Genomic DNA, 17,475 nt, shown 5'->3' with positions numbered 1-17,475 from the left:
ACACTTCTGCTAAGGGGAGAAGCAAATGACAAATGCTTTAAAAAAATATATATATCAAAGGTGTTTTTTTACCACACACACATAACTCCAAAGGCTATTAGAAAAAAACCAAGCTGAGCAACCTGATATTGCATATATTTGGCCTGTTTTAAAAGGACCGAGATAATTGATTGGATTTTAAAACAAAATGGATCAGGCTGCAAGTGTCCCTTTGATTAAGCACGCTAAAGTTTTAAATAAAATTGTGATGGGCTGTGGTGGGAGATCACATTGAGGGGCACCATGGTGCTCTGGGCCTGGCCAGGAGGGACTTGAGAGAATTGTTGTTGAGGTAGTGAGAAACACGGCTTCCTCCCCTGCGTTAACTTTCCAGAATTGAGGTGGGTGCCATTGCCATTATAAAAAGAACAAGGGAGGTATTCATGGGGAGCTCCAGCACCTCTCTTTCTAGAAAAATAGCTCAGGTGAGAGATGTCTTTGGAGGTGAGCTTGTTCATCATTGTGTAGCAGCACTGCCCTGAGATCAGGGTGAAGGAATTGACCAAGAAGCCCTGGCAGAGCCCAACTGCCCCTTCACCTTGCAATTTGAGGCCTTCCTCACAGACCCTGAGAACGAGAAGCCTAAAACTGCACACCACACCTGATATCTGGCAAGCTTAGTGGCTGCAGGTAGTGGAGGGTGGGGGGAGGACTAAGGGTTTAGCTATGCTTTAATGCTCAGGGTCCAAGCTTTTCTCCCCTCTTTTTTGACTTGAGTTTTCCCCACGAAAAGCTGCTCTTTAAAGCTGAATTGGAGCAAATGTCAACGTTTTGCTTCCGGAACAAAGAAGGGCACTCAGATATGGAGCTTTAAATTGTGCCTGTTAAAAGCAGAGGAAAGGCAAGTATGGATAATGAGCCTTCTGACTCAGGTATTGCCTCTGACATCTGCCCCAAGATGAGAATCTGATACAATAATCAAGAGTTATTAACCACTAATACCACAATGCATCAAACTTTTTAATAAAAATAGTACATATAAACACATTTAAAAAAACAAGTTATAAACAACACAATGAACAACAGACAAAACACCCTGTTGGACATGCATTTTCCTCCATTGAGGAGATCAAATCAGGCTGGAGAGAGGTTATGTGTTTTTCTGAAGAGCAAGTTGAAAGGGGGGGGGTCCTTGCTTGAGGTGCTCCCCATTTCTGGCTCCAGCCAAGCAAAAATAGTTTTTAAATTTTATTTTCCTGTTTTCAAAAGTCTGTTTGACCAGAGGCAACTGGGGAAGAAATGTGTACCTGTGCACGCCAGCCTTTGCTTACCTGGTGCCTTTCAGATGTTTTGGACTCTAACCAGCCCCTGACAGAGTGGCCATTTCAGACTCCGACTCCCATCAGCCCCAGCCAGGAAAAGCATGAAGCTGGGAGTCCAAAACATCCAGAAGGCATGAGGCTACCACAGAAAATGATTTTTCAACTGACAATTTTATCTCTCTCTCCAGCCTCAGTCACTCCAACTTAACAGCAGCTGATAGAGCCATAATTCCCCCCCCCCATCTTGGTAAAATGAATTTTGTTGTGGGGTGAGGAGGGGGGCATCATCTGGATCTCAAGGAGCATGGGAAGAAAAAGCAGCTCTTTAAAAATCCTCCTTATTTGATGATGAGCAACTCTCTCAACTCGCCACCGGGTGTGTACACACCAGACATTTAATGGACACCCTACCCCCCCAATGAATCCTGGGAACTGCAGTTAAGAGTGCTGGGAATTGTAGCTCTCTGAGGTGTAAACTGCAGTTCCCAGGATTCTAGGTATATAGTGTGTACACAGCAGCCGAATGGTGTGTGCAAGGAGCTGTGATATCCTGCATTGCAGGGGGTTGGAGTTGATGGTTCCAACTCCGCAATTTGATGGCTCTGCAAACATGGGAGTGCTTTTGCTTATTCTTCAGAAGGGAAGGATAAATAGGCAAAAACCTGAGAAGTTGTGGGGACAGATTAAGCGATATAAATATTCCTTCCTCTGGGAAAAGTCTCCTCCTATATTCTACTTCACTCCCATTAAATCCTTTAGGACAGTACCTGTTTGTTTTTTTAAGTATACGTTTAAAGATTTCGCTTCCCCCGCCCCCCACAACTCAATGGCCAATTATCAATTGATATACAGTTAAATTAATTAGCTGGTGAGAAGGTGTACCGGCTAGGATTTCCCACCTATCCCTTCTTTTGGGAGAGGTGCCACTCCAACACAACAGTTAAGAACATCACTCTCTTGCATACAGAGACACACAGACACATATATGTACACACAAAGAGGAAAGGTGTGTACAAGGCATGCCAATAGCTGCTGCTGCTGCTTGGAAGAAACAACGCGCCATTCGAACTCAGGTCCTCTTCATACATCATGTTTTCTTCAGTGCAGGCCAAAGACACTTTAAAGACACACCTAAAAAGGCAAAACATGGACACGACAAAGAATTTTATTTGCTAAAAGATTAATCGTGCAGGTATGGTCATCGTGGAGCAAGCCTTTCCTCTCCCCAAAGTGTACAGTTGGTTGCTACACATGAAACAGCCTTCAGTGGCAACGTATGTGTCTTCCTTCGAGGCACGTCCACATCACTGAGTCCAGAGCATTAGCGCGCTAGCAGAATCACTGGACCTTGGAAGTCTCTCATTCAAATAATTCTTCTTTTAGACCAACAAAAACAATGCAATTCTAAAACAAGAAATACTGCAAGTAGTTTTGCATGCCCAAGGCAATGGCCGTAAAGACAGGCTTAGAACTCGGGACAAATTTTGTTTCACACACCTCCCTTCCTCCAGCAACCAAGGTCTGTCCACAAGCAGAGCAAATAGGTTAACAGAGGAAAGTTGTAGGGGCAAAAGGAAGGCTTGAAAGCGACTGTGAATGCAGTTTTGCTCACTAGAGGTCAGCAGAGCAACATACACGGGAAAACAAAGATAGGGGGGGGGGTGCACAAAAAACTTCTAAGGAGTTGTCTGTAGGCTCAGTTCCAGGAGCCAAGACTTCTGGCTGACTTTGGAGGAGGAGAAAAGCAAATGGCGAAGGGGCATCCCTCTGCCAAGTCAGCCAAGGCACCTGTGTCAAGCGGAGACGCGATTTGGCTCTGTGCAGGGCGTTGGGCAAACTCCTTTTGCTGCCCACATGGCGAAGAGGAATAATACTGACCTGCCTCACGGGGGGGGGGGGGTTGTGAGGCCAAACGCATGTAAAGCACTTTGCAACTGAAAAGGGGGACGAGTTAGCAACGAGTCTTCTCACAGTAAGCATCAGCATGAGGACCAATTGGCTGTCAAAATAAAACCGCCTTACAGAGGAGTTGTTCCCATAAGGAGAATATCCCATATGGAATCAGACAATTGGTGCTACAGCACAGCAAAGAAGATGGTAGAAGTTGCCCGAGCTGCAGGGTAGGTATAGCCAATGTGATGCCTTCCAAGTGTGGTTGGACTACAATTCCCATCACCTGTAGCACCATGTTGCCCACCCATGGTGTAAGGGAGCCCACTGCTTTACCCAAGCAATTTAAAATGGCCTCCACATGTGGGTAGCTCTTATGTGTTGCATGCTCTAGTTCTGGAAGAACGTGGGCAGGGCTTGCAGAGAACCTGGTATGCCGAGGGCAGGGACCATCTTTCAAAGACTCACAGGTTTCGCTTTAGGAAGTGGAAAGGGGAACAAGAATCTAGTCCTTATGGTTGCAAAGGCCATGCCTGAAAAAGTATGCGAGTGATGCCTGTGGAAATAGTAGAAGCTGGAGGGGGGTAGGTATGTGTGGAAGATTTCAAGGGGTGGGGAGACACCCTTCAGGCCTTGCATAGCTAATACTCCTGGCCCACTCAACCCAGAAAACCAACATAAACTATGCAAACATGTTGTGCCTTTTTAAAAGAAAAAAAGGATGAAAATTGTGGCAGCGAACTTAGATTTCCTTTTGCTTTTTGGCACAGAATTTCAATGGCCCAGCTACGCAAGTATGTATATTATAGAGCAGAGCACGCAGACCTGCTACAAACAGGTGAAAGGGGCCTCTAGTGGTTTTGCAAGGTGTGGAGAAAGACTCCTTAGGTAAGCTATAGAGGGCACAGCTCAGTGGCAGACCATTCTGTTCCAGGCTCAGTCCCTGACGTCTCTGCATAGGATTGAGAGCACCCCTTCTGATACCCTAGTCAGTGTTATTGAGCAGGACGGACCAGTGGTCCGACTCACTGTAAGGCTATTTCCTCTGCTCCTGAGCGCTCCTTGCAGAACACAGAAAGACCTTCCAAACACCTCCCACCTCCCCACTTCTGTTTCCTTTTTAATTTAAAGCAGGCAAAATGGAGACCTGCCACACTCTCTTCATCCACAAATGCAAGTCAGAGGCAGGCCTGGCTTAATCACAAAGGAAAACTGAGAACCACATTGGGCACAACAACGCACAAGGGCCCCTCTGCTCCTGGGAACCTTGCACAGAATGCCCTGTGGCTCTGTCCTCTCAGTATCCCCATTCTGCGGCCCCAACAGTGCCACTATACTTTGTAGAGCTGCCTCATGATGATCACTGAGCTGCCCTTCTGCATAGGAAGCCCAGTCTTGCATCGCCGTAACCTTAAGAACTGCCACCCTCTCAGTAACATCCTCTGTAACCTCTCTCTCTGTGGTTGTCATCTAGGATGCATGACATCCAGGCTGCTACCTCTCCATGGAGCAAACAGCCCTGACCCAACCACTCCTTGTCGCACCTGCCCTTCACTCCTGCGCATCTCCAAACCCAACAGCTCTGGAGACCAGGAGTCAGCGAGGGGACTCCGCCTTCTGGGTTTTGGTAAGCACTTCACAGAGAGGTTTGTGGATTTGGCAGTGAGTGAATGTTTGGGGATGCTGGCCCAGCACCCGATGGATGGAGGTGGCGACACGAAAGCATGACAGGGATTCAGCCAGCGGTGCGACACTAAGCCCTGGGTTTTACGTGGCATTGAACAGACCAGAAAACAGGGAGGGGGGAAATACTGAAATCAGAGGTAACTCTGTGTTTTCTGGTGGTGTTTCAAAAGAGCACCACAGTAGTGCTAAGACTTCTGGTTTTTTTGTTTTTGTCAGGTTGCCTGTGTGAATTTGCTGCAATTGGTAAGAGTTGCTCCTGGCAACAGCTGGTGGGGGACAAGGTAGGCCAGGCTAGATCCCCTCCGCTGTCACGGCCGCTCTAGAGTCGTCCCCGTTGGCCAGGCCCGAGTCCAAGCAGTTGTTGTCAGCATCAATGTCCTGAAAGGGCCCCCCCACTTCAACGCAGCAGGTTTTGGAGCTGTCGGCAGCTTCCTGGCAAGGGCCCTGCATCTGGTATTCGCTGCTTTGCGGGGGGATCTGGCTGCTGTTGAGAGGGACCTTCTCTTGCCCGGAGGCCTTACTGGCGTCAGGGAGGCTGCTGCAGCCCTGCACTTTGCTCCTCGCTTTCAGCTTGTCGTGGTAGGAGAAAAAGGCCAACGCTACCACGACGGCCAAGGTCATTGACAGCAGCACTGTCACAGTGACAAACTGGACCCAGTAGGAGCGATACTCCCCCACTGGCTCTCCATCAGCATGCGATTCGCGGGCTCCGTCCACCCTGGCAGGGGAGTCATGGGTCCTGACGTGGTAGCGCGCCACTGATTGCTGGTAGCCGTTCTCGCTGGCCCAACACTCATAGAGACCCAACGTCTCCTCGTGCACGATGATGACTAGGGCCTTGTCGTCCTCTAGGATCAGCCTGTCCGGAATCTTCCTGTCTGGGTAGTTCCACGAGTAGTTGGCCAGAGCGGAAGCCTGCGGGCAGGGCAGCCTCACCATGGTGTTGAACGAAGCGGTCATAACTGAAATTTATAGGAAGAGAAACGAAGCTGTGATTCATGTCCTCCACCATTTCATAGATAAAAAATACGGATGCATTGTTTGTACTTACAGCATCCCTGTTCGCATTTCAAGAGTCACCATGTGGGCTTGATGGCTGGCTACATGTTGCTGGACACTCTGGCGTTCATGCACATGAATTGGTTTGCATGCGCACTAGTGCACACAGCTGCATCTCACACCGTTAAACATAGCTCTAAGGGATTGCTCCATCAGCGCAAATGTTTCTGTTTGCCTGATGCAACAATCTCCTCTCTCCTCCTGACCCCTCCAGCCAATTTTTTTGGGGGGGTGCAGTGGGTGGGAGGAGATCCCTGTTGCACAGGCTTCTGCTAGCAGGACTGGCTAGCTGAATTTGCTCAAAAGATTCACCTCGGAGGGGAGGGAGCTGGAATCTGATGGAACATACACTGTGGACACGCTAAGTTTTTCTTTTTTAAAAAACCATTACCAAAATCTCCCTTAAAGATAAAATAAGAACAACAACCAGGGACTGTCCCAAGGCAGCTGGAGAACACAGTGAACATGGGTGCTCATGACAGTTTGCTACCCCAAACCCTCTCCTACCCTTCTGCCATAGACAGATCACTGCCCCCAACATAGTCTAGCAAATTTCTCCTCCCTGCTAGAAATGAATCTAAAATCCTTAGGAGCAGCAGAGGTTGCAAAGATAGTCGACCACAGCCATTGGGATTCCTAACACACATTCCCCTCCCCTATCATTTTCTTGGATGGTCTTCCCAAACGAAACTTCTGTGCGGCTTTAGCAAACGGGCATCTTGCTTTCAAATGCATTGCTTTCGCAAAGCAACAAACAGCCTTGGGAAGTACAAGGCCTTTTGTTTCCGAACAGGGGAAGAACCTTCGCCAATCAATCAAACTCTGCAAGGCTCATACTAAACTTGTTAGCAAACCGCTTTCAGGGCCATTCCGAGTCCTTGGTATGGCTCTGCCAATTCCGCTCTTGGGCTGGCACCCAGGATCCGGCTTCCCTGTCTCGATATTCTGCACCAAGTCATTCCTAGGAACAAAGAGAAGACAGGAAAGTAAGAACTGCCTTACTGGGTTGTGCTAAGAAGCGGGGAAGGACAAATCTTCCCCATTTTAAATTCAATTTTCCCCATTTCCACATCAGATTGCAAATTCCCCAATTGAGATTCTTTTGGGAATTACAGGGACAGAACTACCTAAAATGTATAGAAACTTATTCATGAATGCTACTACAGCGGCAAGAATGTTACTCGCCCAAAAATGGAAAGAAGAAGTCCCAGCAAAGGAAGAATGGATACAAAAAACTTATGGAATATGCAGAAATGGCGAAACTTACCAGAAGAATAAGAAATCAAGATAACAAACTTTTAATAAAAGAATGGAAGTGGTTTATTGAATATTTACAGATAAATTGTAAACAGATAAGAACATTGGCAGGATTATTGTAATAACCTGCAGTTTTATAAGAGTATATATTTAAAGCAGATGAATAAATCAGCAAATTGAGTTAATTTGGATATGCAGAAGATATTAAAAATAAATCTAAGGAACCACAGAAAGAGGGGGGATGAAGTCAAGTTTTGAAATGTTAAAATGATTGTAAAATTAGTGAAATGTATAAACCGGAAAAGCATATTTTTTTTAAAAAAAACAGATAGCAATTTCCTCTCACAAGTCTACATGATAACTCATACTAATTTTCATGTGCATGCAATTTTGCCTAGTACATGCATTTTTTTTGCAGTAATTTCCCTAATTTAATGCATTCTAGCACATTCTTTTCACTAATAGAAGCCTTTATTCTTGTAAGCACGTTTTGGCTGGAGAACTGCATAGCAAAATCTGGAGAAGCGTGAATCTTGAAAGATACGTGCATTTCAGTTCACATGTATTAGGCAAGCATGTATTAGATAGATTCTCATTTAAAAAGTGTTTTGAATCAAGCCACATTTTTCCTTCATCCCTACTAAGCAGACCAATTCAGTGTTTTCTGTTGTAGCCAACCAGAGGCCTCCAAGAAACCTACAGATGGAGCACGAAGCCCTGCATTTTGTCTTCAGCACATGGCATTTGGTACAACTGTCCATGGAGAGCCCAATTAGTTCTTGTGGGTTACAGCAGTCGACAGACTTCTCCTCTCAAAATTTGCATTTTATTTCAGAGAGAGATAGAGAGAGAGAAGGTTCATGCCACCTTGCTGAAGCAGGTGTGGGACAGGTCTGGACAGTACCTGGATAGGTGAGCACCTATGACCCATACAAACATAGAAAGCTCCTTTATACAGACCTTTAGTCCATCTGTCTGCCAATTCTATCTTGTACGCTGGCTGAAACCCCACCTTCCCGGCTACTGTCTCGCCAAGTGGTACATGCTCTGGTTATCTCCCGACTGGACTACTGCAGTGTGCTCTATGTATGGCCACCTTTGAAGGTGACTCGAAAACTAAAACTAATCCAGAATGCAGCTGCCAAACTAGTGACTGGGAGCAGCCACCAGGCCACGTAACATGGGTCCTAAAATAATTACATTGGCTCCCAATATGCTTCCGAGCACAATTCAAAGTGTTGGTGCTGACTTTTAAAGCCCTAAATGGCCTCAGCCCTGTATATATGAAGGAGTGTCTCTGCCCCCGCTGTCTAGGCAAGAAACAGAGATCCAGCTCCAAGGGCACTTCTAGCAGTTCCCTCACTGCGAGACGTAAAGTTACAGGGAACCAGGCAGAGGGCATTCTCAGTAGTGGCACCCTCCCTGTGGAACGTCCTCCCATCAGATGTCAAGGAATTAAATAACCATATAACTTTTCGTAGACATCTGAAGGCAGCCCTGTTTCAGGAGGTTTTTAATGTTTGATCCCCTCCGCACTGTATTTTTGTTGGAAGCTGCCCAGTGTGGCCAGAGCAACCCAGTCAGATGGGTGGTGTATAAGTAATAAATTATGATTATGATTATATTGTTATTACTGGTTCAGTAATGTCTGCACTGATTTGGGCAGCGACTTCCCAGGGCTTCAGACAGGGAGTTTTATCCCTGTCCTACCTGGAGATGTTAAGGATTGAATTTGAAACTTTTTACATGCAAGGCAAGTATTCTCCGTAACCACATGCTCACCACCTTGGGTTCCATGACAGAAGAAATGTGGGGGTATAAACCTAAGAAAAATAAATAAATAACGAGGAGAGGTGGGCAGGGGGGAATGAGAGGCTATTAACCTATATCTGGGATGCTTCACAAAAGGAGCACCACAACCCAAAATCACAGGCTCTAGTGCCACCACAACACCATTAGCATTTAGGGAGCAATTAAGCTGAGCCATGTTGTATCAGACTGAGTTGGGTCCTTGTTATGTACTGAGTGAACAGGATCCAAAATGTAGCAGTCTGATTGGTCCTAGAACAATAGGATTCAGAATGCAGCAGTCTGATTGGTCCTAGAACAATAGGATCCAGAATGCAGCAGTCTGATTGGTCCGCAGGAGCCACCCAATCCAACTCCAGGTGGAAGTGAATCTGCAACCTGACTGGCCTACAGGAGAATACCGGAATTAGCCAATCATGTGGGGCCCATTGTGTATATAAAGCAGACATTTCGGGGGAACTGGCATTCCTTACTACTATGAGCTGAATAAAGAGCATGAAATCCACACTCGACTCTGAGTATATTTCAGTTCATCTACCCCACTATCACATTTCTCACAGCAGCCAATCAGATGCTTCTAGGAAGCTTCCAAGTAAGGAAGTTCCCTGCCATTGGTTCCTAGCATCTGGTATTCAGTGATGGCTTGCTTCTGGACAGAGGTTCCATGAAACTACGGGCTTCTTTCACGCTACAAATGTGAAATTTAGCACAGCATAAGCTAGGAAGGGACTGCTAACACCACATTATGATGTCGTGACTGGATTGTGTCAGTTATCATGCACGTATTAGGGGGCCCTGTTATATTTTTAATGCGACAATCCCTGAGGGATACTGCAAATACTCACAAGTTCTCTGTAGCACCCCAGATATCTCGGCACTTCTGCCCATCCCAGCCGCAGTAAGGATCTCGCGCTAAAACACAGTTGGCACAGGTTGTGTAGATGCTGCAGTTTGCCAAGGGCACTTGGAGGACTCCCGTGGAATAGCCCACATACAGAATCCCCTAAGAAGGCACAGGCAGAGGAAGACTATGGTCATTATCATTCTTATTCTTGTTTCTCTCTTTGTGTAGCTATGAGATGGATGCCTGTGGTTTTTTTTAATGAGATACAGCCCCTTAAAAGTATGTTGCCCCAATCCTATGCAAGAAAGGATGCCCACCTTTTCAGGGGAGAGCAGCAGGTTTTGGACCGCCTCTGGCTTCTCAAACAGCTGGATCTCCTCAATGATGTGAGCCTCGGTGCCAACGACCACGGCTTTGTGAAGGGCACCTTTGTCTGTGGAAGACAAGGTATCAAGTGAGTCATAGTGCTGGCAGAAGGGTTTGCTAAAATGCAGGCCTGTCCCCATCAAGGGCTCTGTGTCCCCAAAAGGGGCATGTAGGAATAGTTGTAGCCAAGGGGTGGGGGGTGGGGAGGGGCAGCTGCCCCCTACATAGTTAACTGAGATTCTGTTCCCCCCTAAGAAAAGGCCTGAACCTCCCCCCACAAAAATCTTGGCTATGCCCATGCATGTGGGTGAGGGGAACTGACTTCTTCCCCTCTTGCAGTCCATCCTCCCTCATACATGAGGTTCACTTCCACTTTCAGAGCCCTAACTGTGTGGCAGGGGGTTGCCTTTCTGTTGACTGACAGAAAGTAAGCCATGGTGGGGGGCTGTTCTCTCGTGCTGCCCCTCCTGACTTCAAGGGAAAATTAGGCCCTGAGCAGAAAGAGCTAAGATGGGTGAGGCTTGGAAAGATGGACAAAGGCATCTGCAATACCACCATCCGTTTTCCCAGCTTCTCATGGGAGAAGGTTGTGGTTCCTATACTGCAGGGGGTGGGACTAGAAGACCCTTTCGGTCCCTTCCAACTCTGCACTTCTATGGTTCTATGAACCTTTAGCACATTATCTGGTGACCTTTGACACGATGGACAGCTAGCTTCTGGGAGTGGTGGCGCCCCCCTGTGGAATGCCCTCCCACCAGATGTCAAGGAAATAAACAACTATCTGACTTTTAGAAGACATCTGAAGGCAGCCTTGTTTAGGGAAGTTGTTAACGCTTGAAGTTTTATTCTGTTTAATATTCTGTTGGAAGCTGCTCATAGTGGCTGGGGAAACCCAGCCTGATGGGCAGGGTATAAATAAAACATTATTATTAATCAAAATGCTTGCGATCAATGCTGTTCAGCTCATCAGTTGGTTAAATGTTGCAGCCCTTGTTGGGTCAAAGGGAATAATGAGGTGACAAAGCAATTAGCTCAATCTCTACCACCAAAGCAAACAACAACCACCCATACCTGTCCCAAGAAACATCACGTTGTAGGGATGTCCCAAGCTGTTCTGAGTTTGGTGCACCACAATCCGGGTGTATTTAACGTTTTGCTTCACCAGCAGAGGTTGGTTATGGGTCGGCTCAATCTTCTCATCCATCAGGTAGTGGTCTTTCATGAACGTCAGAGCTTTGTCTGAAGACGGGCCAACAGAGCACTGCAGGGAGAAGAAGCTCAAACATTATAAAGGATAGGAAGCTGACTTTGACTGAATCAGACGATTGGTTCTTCTAGCTTTTTACTGTAAAATTATACAGTGGTATCTCGGTACCCGAAAGGTTTGGCTCCTGAACACATCGGCTGCCAAATGCCGCAAACCCAGAAGTAAGTGTTCTGGTTTGCGAATGTTTTCGGAAGCCGAATGTCCGATGCGGCTTCCATGGCTTCCGAGTGAGTGCAGGAAGCTCCTGCAGCCAACCGGAAGCCGTGCCTTGGTTGTCGAATGGCTTTGGGAGTCAAACAGACTCCCAGAACAGATTAAGTTCAAGAACCAAGGTACCCCTGTACTGAGCTGCTGCCCTCAGAATGGCCAATGGTTTGTGATGTTGGAAGCTGTCATCCAACGACTTTTGGAGAGCATCCCGTCAGCTACCCCAGATCTATACTGACTTGCAGCCACTTGCAGCCAGAGATTCAGGCAGGGTTCTTTTCCAGCCTTGCCTGGAGATGTCAGAGATTGAATGTGGGGCCTTTTTCCAGGCAAAGCTGGCCCTGAGCTATGGTGCTGCAAAAAGCCAACAGAGTGACCAGGAGCACCACTTAGTTCTTTCTGTAATAATTAAGATATTGTTGTAGGTTTGTGGGGTTGCTTTGGATTATATCTGTGGGTCCCACCAAGCCTGTGATTTAGTAGTGGGGAGTTTAGAATATAGCAGAGTGAACCTGCTGAACTGGTCAATCCAGTCTCTTGGTTAAGACAATATACCCTGGCCAAGTAGCTTATCTGCATGTGCAAATATGTTGGTGTTTTGTCACAGAAACAACTGAGTGGGTTTTCCCCACCCCTTCACCTGGCTAGGGGTGACATGATCTTGTAGTTATGAAGATGACAGCCAGGGCTAAAGTGTCTGTGAATCTGGAAGGTGCTGGGAGTTGGAAGGACATATAGAGGCTTGAATTGCTCTGTGTTCTGAATCGAAAGCTTTGGGGACCCTCCAAAGGACACCTACAGCTGACCAAATGCCATAAGAGAGAAAAGGGCTGGAACTGGGCAGGACAACAGAAGGAATAAAATCTTATCCTGCGACTACTGCAGAAGAAATAGATCAACATCATGGAAGGAACCTTTCGTCTCTACACCCTGATCTTGATAGACCTTGGAAAAGGTCCACAGCTGATCTAGGTGAACTGGGAGGTCACCACTATTCAGTTGGCATCAGCACTATTCCAAGTACAGTGAGATATTCTCCTCGCCTGACATTACTTTGACATTGTTGCACAACTGAACAACCCCTCCAGGTGAACTTGTGACCAACAGTACAAACCATTTTATGGCAGCAAAATTCCAGGCATGCTGGGTACATAACACCTTTTGCCATGTTACCACCAGCCCAAGCACATGGAGAGGCAGAGAGAAAGGTACAGAGGGGACAAGAAACCTTAAGACAACATGGCTCACGTATTGCCCTTTTTAGCTACAATATTTTTTTTTGATACACCACTGGATTTGGCCCAGGAGTATTGCTGATGGGAAGAACATCCATTCCAACCTGGAGAACAGTTGCCTCTTCAGTTTACCAATGAGTTATGGCTGCCTTTCTAGGGCCTGTTCAATTTGGTGCAAGAACTATATTTAAAGGCAGGAAAGTTTATATCAAACTTGATTAAGAAGAGGGCAAGGCAGACCCTGGCTTCAATGCAAGGAGAATGCTAGGAACAATACATACACTGCCAGGACGAGGGTTCATGGCCTGGCCATTGTAGGTCATCCATCGGGAACAGTCCTTGTTCAACTCCTTGTATTTCCCATCAAAGGCTTTTTTGATAGCATCGTGCCTGAAGGCACACACTGCTGAGCTCCCAAGATTTCCTGCCTGCCTGCAAAGAAATATACAAGGTAGTTGCCCCACTAGAATTTTGCATATTCTCTGAGGCACATTTATTTATCTCCAATTAGAACAATGCTAGACCAAAAATGAATTCTGAGGTAAGAGTGGGTGATCTGTCAATTTCAACTTTTCTCAGTTTCTCATTTTTCCAATCTCAATTTAAGTTTGCTGCATTTCCACATCAGTTTGCCTTATTATAGTTTCCTAAAAAGGTCTGTACAAACATTTGTCAGCATTTTAGTGTGCATTTCTCCTGACACACATTTTTTTATAAACAATTTTGCCTAATATAATTCCTTTTGGCTTCTTGCTGTCAATAAGATATGCAATTTGGGGCTGGAGAACTACATTGTAAAATTCAGAGAAGTGCAAGTTTCGAAGGATAGTTGTGTTTCAATTAATTTAATAAATAAATAAATTGAAAAATTGTCCAATAGCACCCTAGAGACCAACTAAGTTTGTTCTGGGTATAAGCTTTCATGTGCATGCACACTTCTTCAGATACCAATTTAATGTTTTATTTAATGTTTGGGGAAGTGCAGATTAGGGAGGTTCCCGTTAAAATGCAGACCAACCCAAACTTCTCCCCCACCCCCACTAAGACTAAGACCCTCACAGCCTTACCACTGAGAACCGAAGACACCATAGAAATCAGCACCACCTCCTGGCTGTGGGAGGGCAAACATGTGTTGGATGACGGTGTAAGGGAACTGCCCCTGCTGGGTGCAAGACAGCTGAGCTTTCAGAAACGTGGTCCATTTCCTCTGCAATACCTTGTCTCCTCCAACATCATTCTAGGGAGGATGGAAAAGCAAGCATCACTAACAAACCAAGGAGACAATTTAACCCCTTCCTCGCTTACTCACTGTTGGCCTGATAGCAGACCAATTGAAAGAGTAGACAGTGATATCTCGGATGCTGAACATCTTGGAAGCCGAACATTTTGGTTTCTGAATGGCGAAACCCGGAAGTAAATGCTTCCATTTTCGAACGCGCCTCGGAAGTCCAATGGCTTCTGCTGAGTTTTTTTTCCAATTTTCTTCATGGACTTTGCAGACCTCCCTTTGCGCCTCGGTTTTCAAACATTTCAGAAGTCGAATGGTCTTCTGGAACGGATTACGTTTGATAACCGAGGTACCACTGTATATTATTATTATTATTATTATTATTATTATTATTATTATTATTAACCTCCCCTTCACCCTCAGGTCCCTAAGTAGCCCCTGAATTGTCTGATGGCTCTCTTGGAATAATCAGATTGCTGGTTGTCTGTATTAATCCTGTCAATGTTACTGTTTGCTTTGTTTTTCTGTTTTATGCAATGTTGCACATTTTTCTCTTCATTTTGCCCTTGATTTTATAATGAAACCTGAATCACGATGTATTAAACAACAGTGGTAAAAGCATATGCTTAGTCCTCACACTGAGGATGTGCAATGTGACTTTTCTTCCCATTTATTTAACTATTTATAATACACACTTGAAAAGTTGTTCATTGTGCCTGTGTGAAGTTTGCCACCTATGATCTGGAGGCAGGTCTCAGGTTCAGTTCCTAGCTGTTCCCTACATGGGTGCCCTGCTTCTGGGCTTCCCAGAGGAGTCTGGTTGACCACTGAGAGAAACAGCAAGATGCTGGAGTTGGGATGTAAAAAAGCAGTGATTTCCTCTCCAAACTGCATTTTGTCACAATCAGAGCTGCTTCCATTCCACTGCAGTTCAGATTTCACCAACTACTATGTTATTCATCTTGCTGCCTGCTGTTTAGTGTAAGTTATGTAAATTGTGAAGTTACATTCATCGCAATGTAAAAGAGAAACGTTATAACAATGTTTAATAAGCCATTCATTATGTATTGTTTGTGTGCTTAAAAAAACCCAACAAAATTATGTGAACAAGTACAAATAGAATTCACCTGACTGATTTCCATTCCTGGCCACAGACGGAAGCACAGATTGCAGCAATTTTCACTTCCTTTTCAATTTTCACCAGCGGTTTCTGATATCCCTATGCTAGAGTCATTAGATCAACCTTCCATAGCTTGCAACCCTACAAATGTTCACAGAATACAGTGGTACCTCGGGTTAAGAACTTAATTCGTTCCGGAGGTCCATTCTTAACCTGAAGCACCACTTTAGCTAATGGGGCCTCCTGCTGCCACTGCACTGCCACTGCACGATATCTGTTCTCATCCTGAAGCAAAGTTCCTAAGCTGAGGTACTATTTCTGGGTTAGCAGAGTCTGTAACCTGAAGTGTCTGTAACCTGAAGCGTCTGTAACCCGAGGTACCACTGTAATAAGATTGTAGAGTTGGAAGGGACCCAAAGGAACATGCTGCAATGCTGGAGTCACTGGCCCTAACTGGACAGTGATAATGGCAGTAGTAGTACAACACCCCTAACTGCTTTTCCTATCTTTAATTCTGAATTTTAAATTGTTGCAACCTGCCCATTGATCCACTGGTGAAGGCTAATAAATGAAATGATGATGATGATGATGATGATACTACTACTACTACTACTACTACTACTACTACTACTACTACTACTATCTGGTGGGCAACAGTTTTGGGAAAGCAACCCTAGAAAGGCATCCTTTCTGATTTAGCAGAAGCTCCCCTTATGTTCTGGTCTCCAGTTAAGAGATTTCAGGAAGGATGGATAGGAGCAGGGGCATGAAAGCATCTGATATTCAGAGGGAGATTGAACACAAAAGTCCTAATTAATTGCCACTGGCTGACCTAGTCTCTGTGAACTTGTCCAATACTTTTTTAAAAAATCCAAAACTAAAAACTATTTTAGTTACCAGCCATCAGTACATCTTGTGCCAGTGGATTCTCAAATTACACTTCGTCCTTTCATTCGTCTGCCCCAAATCTACTTCTTATAATTCAAGCATTATGAGAGGGGAAGGGAAAATCATTGGCAGTCCACTATTGTCCAAAAGGGAATAAATCTCTATTAAGTCTCCTTGCTCCAAACTACCAACCTTGGCCTTATTGTTGTCTTTTTTTGTAAAGGAAAAACCTTTCCAATATGTTAGCAAAATAATTAAAATTAAATTCTGGCTCCAGTTCCTTCTTGGGAAACCCTCTTTTCCAATCCCAGATATGTGATGAATGAAGGCAAGGGATAGCCACTCTACACATGCTCATGTATTACTCCTTCAGACATTCAAGAGCTAAAGCTTTGCCACAGAAAATATGCTCCTTTGATTCTTGAGACGGCTCACCTTGCAGACACGAGCCACCCTGGAGACAGTCAGTTTCTCAAAGAAGTCAAACTCCTTAGCTGTTTCCCCAAAGAAAAAGTAGACTTTGTCGTCGACTGGGATGTTGAAGGAGGCCACGAAAGCTGCATCACCTGGAGAGGGAAGCCAGACATGAGATCCCCTTTGCCCTCCCAGTTCTTGACTCAGCTGGCGTGAATCCCCAGGCGAAAGCTTGTTGCCTAGGAGATGCATCTTCTCTGGGTACCAATCCATTAACTTATCAGTTGCCTAGGTGACCAGGCCATGGTGGATGGTGGGAGTCACTGGATTCTAGTTGGGGGTTGGACTAAGACCCTTCCCCCTTCCCCAGTCCTCCAGTTCTGCTCTTACCATGCAGCCAGTTATCTGTCTTCAGAACAGTCCTGCTGCCCAGGGTGCGAGTGATGATGGCCTCATTGCCTTGAAAGTTGTTCCTGGTACCCGTGTAAAGTTCACCATCTGCAAAGGCAGGAAACAAGATGATTCCTTCTAAGGAACAGTCCCTGTTTTCTGGAGTTCTGGTAATTCACTGCTGCCACTTTTTGCCTTTCTAAACATCTTGTCAGTCAGTATGCTTTGCTAACTTCCCCACCCTTCAGCTCCCTCCCCAGGGCCCATAACAGTTAAATCCCAGAATGGGCATCTCATCTCCAGTGCACACCCCTGGGAAAGGCACCAGCATGGGTCCGGGAACAGCACAGGCCTCTATTGCCAGCTGGTGGGGGCTGATGGGAGTTGTAGTCCAAAACATCTGGATGGGGAAGGTTGGATTAGAGCCTTCAGTAATGTGGACTATATGGAACTGGCAGAAATGACCGGCAGAATCCGAGACCTGGGAGAAGAGGCCGTGGAGGAGGACTGGAAA

General features: G+C 45.8%; 1 protein-coding gene across 10 annotated transcripts in view; it reads right to left on the bottom strand.

The window, feature by feature from the left end:
- Positions 1 to 981: 981 nt before the first annotated feature.
- The window catches only part of LOC309358964 (semaphorin-4A-like), a 79,574-nt gene continuing 63,080 nt past the window's right edge, over positions 982 to 17,475 (bottom strand). For all 10 annotated transcript variants that reach the window (XM_081892313.1, XM_081892311.1, XM_081892317.1 and 7 more), the window contains 9 exons: positions 16,962 to 17,069; positions 16,593 to 16,723; positions 13,989 to 14,158; positions 13,203 to 13,353; positions 11,284 to 11,473; positions 10,164 to 10,279; positions 9,848 to 10,005; positions 6,779 to 6,897; positions 982 to 5,839 (listed from right to left, as the gene is read on the bottom strand). In XM_081892313.1, the coding sequence (XP_081748439.1) occupies positions 5,169 to 5,839; positions 6,779 to 6,897; positions 9,848 to 10,005; positions 10,164 to 10,279; positions 11,284 to 11,473; positions 13,203 to 13,353; positions 13,989 to 14,158; positions 16,593 to 16,723; positions 16,962 to 17,069 (1,814 nt within the window). In that variant the 3' untranslated portion in view covers positions 982 to 5,168. The remainder of the gene's footprint in view (positions 5,840 to 6,778; positions 6,898 to 9,847; positions 10,006 to 10,163; positions 10,280 to 11,283; positions 11,474 to 13,202; positions 13,354 to 13,988; positions 14,159 to 16,592; positions 16,724 to 16,961; positions 17,070 to 17,475) is intronic.

The sequence above is a fragment of the Podarcis melisellensis genome (genome assembly GCF_964234715.1).
Source record: "Podarcis melisellensis genome assembly, chromosome: 16".
In the NCBI taxonomy this organism is placed as follows: Eukaryota; Metazoa; Chordata; class Lepidosauria; order Squamata; family Lacertidae; genus Podarcis; species Podarcis melisellensis.
The sequence above is the reverse complement of the archived record's forward strand: the minus strand, read 5'-3'. Positions and strand labels throughout refer to the sequence as shown.